The sequence below is a fragment of the Lynx canadensis genome, chromosome C1 (assembly GCF_007474595.2).
Source record: "Lynx canadensis isolate LIC74 chromosome C1, mLynCan4.pri.v2, whole genome shotgun sequence".
NCBI classification, from domain to species: domain Eukaryota; kingdom Metazoa; phylum Chordata; class Mammalia; order Carnivora; family Felidae; genus Lynx; species Lynx canadensis.
Window position 1 is genome coordinate 48,618,228 of NC_044310.1, and position 9,706 is coordinate 48,627,933.

At 42.7% G+C, this 9,706-nt stretch overlaps 1 protein-coding gene across 1 annotated transcript in view; it reads right to left on the bottom strand.

The window, feature by feature from the left end:
* The window catches only part of CC1H1orf87 (chromosome C1 C1orf87 homolog), a 78,796-nt gene extending 70,335 nt beyond the window's left edge, over positions 1 to 8,461 (bottom strand). The window contains exon 1 of the mRNA XM_032594137.1: positions 8,347 to 8,461. Within this exon, the coding sequence (XP_032450028.1) occupies positions 8,347 to 8,453 (107 nt within the window). The 5' untranslated portion in view covers positions 8,454 to 8,461. The remainder of the gene's footprint in view (positions 1 to 8,346) is intronic.
* Positions 8,462 to 9,706: the final 1,245 nt, after the last annotated feature.

The window sequence follows — 9,706 nt, forward strand, 5'->3', positions numbered from 1 at the left end:
TTTATGAAACTCACCTGCTTGTCCTTTTCCTACTGATTTTCAAGAGCTCTTTATACAGCAAGAAGAAAAATTTTCCCCTGTCATATATGTTATAAATAGTGTCCTTCTGTGTTTGCCTTTTACTTTTTATTCTGTTTTTTGAAATATAGATTTTTCAAATGGTAAAGTAATAACTTTTACCTCATAGTCTCACTATTTAGGATAGATAGACACCTATTTTTTTATAACATTTATTTGGCATTTATTCACATAATGCCGTACACTCTTACTTAAGGTTTTTGTTTGTTTTTTAAGAGAGAGAAAAAGAACATGAGTACGAATGGGGGAGGGGCAGAGAGAGAGAGGGAGAGAGACAATCTTGAGCAGTCTCCAAGCTCAGCAAGGAGTCTGTCTCAGGGATCGATCCTCTGACCCTGGGATCGTGACCTGAGCTGAAATCAAGAGTCGTACACTCAACTGACTGAGCCACCCGGGTGCCCCCTTACTTAAGGTTTTATGCCTATGTCTAAAATAGTATCTCATGCTTCTTTATATGCCTTACAGTGCCAACAACAATAATAATAATAACAGTAATAATAAACCAATTGTAGGAGATTAATAAACAGCTTAATGTAGTAAAAAGGCATAAGAGAAGTATGATTTTAACATATTACCCGATCACTTTGAACTTGTGAAAATGGACATAAAAGTGTACCCTGTGATGTTGCTCTGTTTTAAGGAAAGATGGGAGTCTGTGGGTACTAAGATTTTATGTAGATTATATGGCAAGAAAAGCGATAAACAAAGATAAGATGTTATGCTCAGTTATTTCTCTAAAGAAAAAAAAAGAATAAGCAGGGTACTTGAATTCTTAAATTATAGGTTTTATCTAGTTAATTGGTCACTGCTACAATCTCCTGCGTGGATTACCATAATGACTCCCTAAATGGTCTCTCTCTTTTTACTCACATCCCTTCTAATTTATCCTCCACGCGGCAGCCAGAACCATCCCATAGAAAGTATACATTTGACTGTGACTTCTGCTGCTCATAATATTCCAAGGGCTTCCCATTCTACATAGAACAAATCCTAAGTTCCTACCATGGCCCACAGGTGCCATGATCTGAGCCCTGCTCTGACCTCATTTTCTACCCGCTCTCCCCTTGTTCACTCTGCTACACCAACATTGGCTTCCTTGGTCCTCCCTAAACATGCCACAAGGCTTTCTAGGGGCTGTTCCCTCTGCCCACAATGCTCTTTCCTTGGGTATTTGCCTGGTTTACTCTCTGTGCAGATCTGGGGAGGCACCAGGAGCATGGAGAACACCTGCAGAGTCACTTGGTACAGGCTGAACCCCATAGACAGAAAAGCAGCAGCTACGTGGGTGCCCTGGTCTCTGGGTGCTGTGCTTCTGAAAAACCGTATCCTCTCACTTTTTACGAAGTGACCATGAGGTGGCCTTGCACAAAAAAAAAATCTGCTTACGGGGCGCCTGGGTGGCGCAGTCGGTTGAGCGTCCGACTTCAGCCAGGTCACGATCTCGAGGTCCGTGAGTTCGAGCCCCGCGTCAGGCTCTGGGCTGATGGCTCAGAGCCTGGAGCCTGTTTCCGATTCTGTGTCTCCCTCTCTCTCTGCCCCTCCCCCGTTCATGCTCTGTCTCTCTCTGTCCCAAAAATAAATAAACGTTGAAAAAAAAAATTAAAAAAAAAATCTGCTTAGGCTCCAGGTGGTCAGTTTAGGTGCTGTTTGTAGCAGGTGCTGGGAAGCCAGATGTCTAACATTGGAGAACTTGGACCTTGTGGGAAGTTGCAGCCAGCCTCTTCTTCTGAGGCACGAGCAGGAAGAAGAAACCAAAACTTCTAGTTTTATGGAAAGTTGGAATCTGGTGAGCCACACGCACCAGTATTAAGTTGGGCCAGTCTTGGCCAGCTCACTGTTAAGTAACCATGGATAATTCTTATTGGATAATTCTGGCTCTTGTCTCAGTTCAGATGCCATTTGCTCAAAGAAGCCTTGTGGGAACACTCTCTGTGACTTGATATACTGTTATGATCCCCCTCTATTTTTCCTCATTTGAACAGTCATTCTTCATATGTTTGCTATATATCCCCCATCATTAGAATTTTAGGTATACTGCTGTATTCCCTAGACTTGGCACTCAGCAGGTGCTCAATTAATGTTTGTGGAAAGGAGATTGATGGAACTCCACCTATGCATTGATTTCTAAAGCTTTTAACATTAGCACTTTTAAAAAGTTCAACAAAGCAAAAAACAATGTATAAACATGAAGGGCTTTGAGGGATCAAAAAATGACAGAATATGGGCTCCAGGATAATCATGTGGGGAAATACCAAAACTTTCTTCTTTCTAGGCTACAAGTATCAACACACATTATTACCATTTTTGCTATCCTTTCCTGTAAAAATCTGCAGCCAGCCTCCCTGTGTTTAAGAATGCCATACTAACAGCAGTGCAACTATGGAATGAAGTGCTTTGGGTCATTGATTCTTGGCATTGGAAGGAACTGTAGAGGCCAGCTTTATTCACTGGAAGCATCTATACTCACAGGCATTTCTTGAAATGAACCCAATTCCTCTTTTATTTAATGACTTAATCCCCAGGTTTTATAAATGTTCCCCTAGGTCATGTTTCACACCCTAGGTTTTCCATCATGCAGTGCCTTCAGCGGCCACACTCTTAGCCTGCCAGGGTCCCTCCTAAAACGTGGCCTGCAGAAGCACAGTGCTGTACAGGTGGCATATCCTGTTCTGAATCCACTGGGCCTCGCACATCCCACTCTGTGGATACTCTCTGCTCGTGCTGAGCTCAAACCTAAGGGTAGAGGGGAAAACATTCCATTTTCTCCTCTCCTCTCTACTACCACCACAGACTCCTGGTCACCAAACGTGTATGGGTTTCCCCATGCCAAGCAATTCAACCCCAGCTGGGTATCCCTACGAACCAATTCAGTTGTGACGATATCTACCTAGAGTCAGCACAGATCCTATGGGGTAAGGGTTCCCACAAGACTGCCCCACCCTCTTCAGACATCAGTCACAAGTCCAGTGTGTTTTTGATAGACCCACTATAAATCAGGGTTCTTACACCCCCCTCCTCAGGTTTGAGTAATTTGCTGGAGCAGCTCACACAACTCAGGACAACAGTTTATTTAACCAGATTATTTATTGATTATAAAAGTATATAACTCAGGAACAGCCAAATGGAGGAGATGCACAGGGCAAGGTATGTGGGAAGGGGCGTGGAACATCATCTGTATCCTGTCCAGGCACACCACCCTCCCAGCACTTTGATGTGTTCAGCAACCTGGAAACTGTCTGACTTCCATACTTGTGAGATTTTTAGGGAGGCTTCATCACCTAGTTATGCTCAATCATTAAGTCAATCTCCAGCCCCTCTCCCCCTTCCCCGAAGATGGAGGGTAGGGCTGAAAGTTCTGTTCTTAATCACGGCTTGGTCTTTCTGGTGACCAGCCTCCATCCTGAAGCTGTCCAGGGGCCCACTGAGAGTATCCTCATGGAAACAGAGACACCACACCACCCAGGAAATTCCAAGGAATTTAGGAGCGTTGTGTCAGCAACCACAGTCAAAGACCGAATACTAGAACAGAAGAGGCACCTGGTGCTCTTGTTATCTCCTAGGAAACTGCAAGGGGTTTAGGAGCTCTGTGTCAGGAACTGGGATCAGAGACTAACATATCTATTTTCTATTGTTTCACAACAAGTAAAACCCAGACATTTATTCCATAGAAGCATCTACACATACTCTTATCTAAACACAGACTTTGAGTGTATCTCCGTTGATTTCGTCTTGTGGGTTTTAGCTCATTTTCCTGCCAGGGCTTTCCAGCATTCTTCTTCCTACATGTTTACTGAAGTTATTTGTCTGTCTTCCTTCAGTTATGGATTTAAAAAGGTCAAGGTGCCTGGGTGGCTCAGTCGGTTAAGCGTCCGACCTCAGCTCAGGTCATGATCTCGTGGTCCATGAGTGTGAGCCCTGCATTGGACTCCATGTTCACAGCTCAGAGCCTGGAGCCTGCTTCAGATTCTGTGCCTCCCTATCTCTCTGCCCCTCCCCTGCTCATGCTCTTTCTCTCTCACTCAAAAATAAATAAAGATTAAAAAAAATGTTGACTAAGAACAGGGTTACACACAAATCCTCTTAACCTCCCCATCTCCAACACGTAGTGTTGATATCAATTGTTCAGTCACCACCATGTTGGCATAATCTGGTTTTAGTCAACATGTACCAACCCTTAGTGACCATTACTTTCATGTTTTGTTTTCACAACTAATATATTTCATTCTTTGGCCTGCAATTTTGTCAGGGATTGTCCACAAGCCTCAGGTTTTGTGGTGTTATTACATACTTTTATCTCCTTTTAGAAAATGGGAATATTTGTCTCCTGTCAGTTGGCATTATCTTCTTCTTGATGAGCTTTGGAAGATTACTTCTCAGAGTTCCATAGTTACATCTGCATAATACTTTAGCAACATGAGCCTTTAGATTTGGATTTAAAGCAACTAAGCATTGTCTTTCTAGCTCTTTATTTTTCTTGGCATCCACTGTACCCTCGTTCATTTATTAGGCTTTCAAAATGTAAAGACTTTGTACTCAGTGCTGAGGGTGCAATTGTGCACACAGGATTTACAGTTAAATAGGGGAGCCAGAAATGCATAGGAAATCATAAAGTGTGACAGTCCCTTAAAGTTGCTATGGAAGCCCACGGGGGCGAAGGGCAGGGGGTCAGTGAATCTGGGGCTGAAGGTGGGGCACCTGATTAGATCTGCATTTTAGAATGATGATGCTTGCTGTACTTGAAAATTGGGCTTCTCAAACTGTAATGTTGCTTAAGAGTCCCCTGGGAATTGACAAAAATGCAGATTCTGGCTCACTGTGTCTGGAGAGGGGCCTGGGATTCTGCATCTAACCAGCTCCCAGGTGAGGCTGATGCTAGTTTTCCATGGACCACCCTTTGGGGAATAAGCCTTTAGATGAGTGGATTAGAGTAAATAGAGAGAAAGGAAGGCTGGTGGGGTGATGTGGGAGGCAAGTGATGATTCCAAAACTCGGGGACACTTGTTTTATTCTTTGAAGCCTGCAGATCGATCTCCTTGTTGAGGAATTTGACTACTAAATGGGTATTGAGTATTTTTCTTTCATCTGTCAATAACTGTACAGGCTAAATTAAGGAAAGAGGGAGGGAGTTCAATTCCAATCTTAGTTCTTAGTAACCAGCCTCACTTTAAGCCCACAGGGTCCTCACTTGTCTCATCTATAAAATGGGAGACTGGTTGTTATGGGCTGCATTGAACCCTAAAATTCATGTGGTGAAGTCCAACCCCCAGGACCTCAGAATATGACCTTGTTTGGAAATAAGGTAATTGCAGATATAATTAGTTAGATTGAGGTCACAGTAGACTGGGATGAGCCCCTAATCCAATTGACTGGTATTCTTATAGAAAGGGGAAATTTGTACACAGACACATATACATGGAGACTGCCATGTGAATCTTTGATTTGTGTTTCCATGAGCCACAGAACTTCCAGAAGCAGGGAGAACGACCTAGAAGAGATGGATTCTTCCCCGGCTCTACTAACTCCTTGATTTCAGACTTCCAGCCTCTGGAACTGTGGGACAACACAGTTCTGTTGTCTAAGCCATCTAGTTTGTGGACCTTTCATACAGCAGCCCTAGTACATTGATTAGTACATTGATTTAGACCTTGAAGATCACATTCAGGTCTGACATACTATTCGACCTTCTCCACATAGGCTACAGGAAATCTGAACTAAATGTGGTTATACAGGAGGATTTCTATTTTCCATCCATTATGAATTTGTTTTTAGAGATTATTTATTTATTTTGAGAGAGAGAGAGAGAGAGCGAGCAAGAGAGAGAGAGAGCTGGTGAGGAGCAGAGAGAGGGGAGAGAGAGAATCCCAAGCAAGATGTGTGCTGTCAGCATGGAGCCTGACATGGGGTTTGATCCCATGAACCATGAGATCATGACCTGAGCCAAAATCAAGAGTCAGATGCTTAACTGACTGAGCCACCCAGGCACCCCTTTCCATCATTAATTTGTAATTTTTCTTTTTAATTCAGGTTGTCCTTTTAGAGACTTCTTTCTTTTTTGGCTTTCACTTCTGTTTCTTACCTAGATTTTTGACTAACAGACTCATCAGATTCAGCTCAAAGAATAAGCCCTCTTGAGACCTGGGCTGAAGGGTATACACGTAGCACAACTAAAATGCTTCTGAGATAGATTTTAGGATGTGCCTGACACGACAGTGGTGGGTCTGTTTTTACCTCAGCAACAAGAACCTTTTGAGAATCATTTATTTTTGAACTATCCAGAAATATTTTAGCTGAGTGTGTTAATTAATGGTCCTATGTAGTTCCAGCCACGGTAACATCAAGCCCATAGAAAACAGAAATGAAATGACCTGTCTTGATGTTCTTTAAACTTTTTTGTCTTATGGTTGTCATAGAAGAAAAAGAACTGGGTCTTTTATTTCACAGTTCATGTATCTAACCTAATGTAGTCTTTTGTTTCCTGGATTCTGAAATTTAAAAAAATAAAGAGAAGAAAATAAAAGGCACCTTTTCATAAGACAAAGGAAATTTTTCCCTATTTAAAAGGACAAGGACCCTCCCCAACCAACCCTTTTAGGAACATATTGGACTCTGATACTCCTGGAAAAAGAAAGGGATTTGGGACACAGGGGGCTACAGAAAGAACCCCAGAGCAGAATGGAATTAGTACGGTAGTAATGTTGTCTCTGGATGGGAGGAGAACTGAGCCAGGCATCCAAACTGACCCTAGTACTTTCCTCGCCAAGCACGGACATTTAGTAGATCTTATCACTGTAAGATTATTATATGATTATATCACAGTATCTTAGTTTTCTCATCTACAAAACAGAGGTAAGTGGCCTCCCAGACATAGAATAAAAAAAGGGATGGCAAGCATTTCATAGAATGAGATTTGATTTTTTATTAAATGTCTTGTATCCCTGGAAAGATATGCTTCAATAATAACAACAGAACCACTGAGTGAGCATCTTGAATACACTCCTGGGCACTGGAAAGGTGTTTTGCATACTTTTTCTCATTTGGTCCTCATAACAACCCTACTAGATACATGTGTCTTAGCCTTAATTAATAGATGGTAGAATCTGAGGCCAGAGACATTAATGAACTTTCTCAATGCCAAAAGGCCAGGAAGGCACGGAGCCAGGATTCAAATTCACATCTCTCAGCTCTGTAGGGATCCCAAATGCCGGACTCATGGGCCGCAAAACTCCCTTGCTGTGCCAGACAGACATTACTAATTGATTATAGCACTGACTTTGGAATTTTTCTGGGCTGACAATACTGATGATGGGGAGTTAAATTTGCCCTGCTAATGCCTATGCTCCATAACAGTGGTCCTGATGGCCTCATTTTCAGAGATTCCGATTCAGTAGGTCTTGGGTTGGATTCCAAATCTTTATTTGTAAGGGTTTTCTAGATGTTTCTGATGGCAGCCAGGTTTGGTTTCCACCACTTTCAGCACCTTTGTTTTGTGAGGCCAGATCTTATCTGTTTGTCTCTGTGTTTGGTCTGTCGGTGTCTGAAACCAATGGAAAAGCTATGGGAATAATCTCAGGAGGGAAAGGCCACGATTGACCAGCTGCTCTTTATGGAATGATACTAGAGCAAAGGCAGGTCTCGTGCTTTCTTTTTTCTTTTGTGAACCACCAAAATGCTGGAAGGAAGACCTAGTCATAGGCTTCTGTGCCAAATATCTGGTGAATTTTAAAGATCCATGAGTGTCCTCCCTTACATGTGATTGTGATGAGTTGGAGGGAAGAAAGACCTCGTAGCTAAGCTCTGAGAAGCCCCTGCTTGGAGCAGTATAGACTATAAATAAGAGTAAATGAAAATCTTATAATTTATGATTCATTATTAATCCCACCCCTTTAATTCATAACAAATTGACTAACACTGACCCCCCCCGCCCCCACTAAAAAAATTACTACATGTAGTAGATTGCACACCTGATGAGAAGCAGCAGAAATACTCCATTAATATTGATAAATGTCTCTTTGCTTACATTCCTCATCTATTTGGAAAATCTGCCTAAGTAATTAAGGAGTAAGGGAAATTATAAAGATGAAAAATATCAGGAAAACAGTGCTCATGGAAGTTATCAACACGATTTTGCTTCTACTGTTACTCCTTCATGACTTAATTTTCCATGGACAACATTTTAAAAATGTAAATTTCCAGATTAAAAAAAACCCAGCAACTCCAAACTTCATTATCTTCCCAGCAAAGCAGACATTTTTCAAACAGTAAACTTACATCTTTGGCTTCTCCACGAGGTACCGAAAGTGTTTACTTCCAATGATTTTCACCACCATCTCAGGCACTGCATCTGATCCACATGGAGTCTTCCAAACAGAAGACATGCTTCTCAAAATCCTTGGGTTGGAAAATAAGTAAACTTTTCATCGTCTGGATTTCCCATTAGTCAATTTACTGTTGCCAATTATAACAACAAAAATAGCAGCAGAACAAAGTGCTTTGCCTATCTTATCTCACGCGACATTCCTGATAAAGGCATGAGTAAGATATTCCTAATTACGATTATCATTCTTGTTTTAGTTGAGGGGACAGGCATAATGTACTTATGCAACTTACTCAATATCATAGAATCAGTAATTAGCAGATTTGGGAATCCCACTCAAGAGGTCCACCAAATCGGTCTGCTGAGCCATTTGGGCACTCTGCCTTTCTGATATCAGGTGGTTTCCTTCCACCTTTCTTATGTGATTCTTGTGAAGTGAGAGAGGAAACCAGGGCTTTTCGTGGGTATGTGAAGATCTTATATTCAGCTCTCATGCTCAGTTTCTCCTTTTACAAAACCAGGATAATTCCAATTTTATTCCCTGGGTTTTAGAGTGAATCCAATGAGATAATACATCTGAAGGAGTGCTGTACATAGGAAAGAGGGATTTTTGTTGTTATTGCTGATGTGTGTTTCTGCAACAATCCAGTGAATCTACAATTGAGATCCAGTATTAGATAAATACTGGATGTTTACACAGATCTGATGCCAGGGGCAACTCAGACGTTCTATAAACCTGGCCCCAGGCTGATCACTCTCTTTCAGAGTCTGCTATTATTGAAAAGTCTTCAGAGGTCATTCTAATCCAAACGCTGGTTTTACAGACTAGTAAACCAAGGCCCAGAGAGGTGTATCATTTGACCAAACTCACACAGCGAGTGAAAACAGACCTGTTTCTAGTGTGCAGGTCTGAAGTAGACCAGCGCTCTTCCCAAGACCCCAACTTCACTTAGTGTGTGGCCAGCACGCAAGAAAGACCTGCTCTGCCAGGATAGCCCTGTCCAGTGGAACCTGCAACCTCTGTGAAACTGTCTGAAACTTCAAGGACCACAGTTTGTGATTGTGGTGTCCACTGTCTGCCCAGCAGCTGCACGTCAGTCCTGAGCCCTTTCCTGGGATGAAACAGAGGGGGAGGCCTTACCCCCGAGGCGGCGTTTCCCCACCCAGGCAGCTCAGGGATACTTGGTCTGTGCTCTCCCAGGATCGCGACCAGAGACAGCCTGCGGGGGAACATGGTGGGGCGGGGGATTGGAGGCCAGGAGTCGGTCCAATCACCGGGCCCAGCGCGCGGGCGGGGCTGCTACAGCCGGGTCG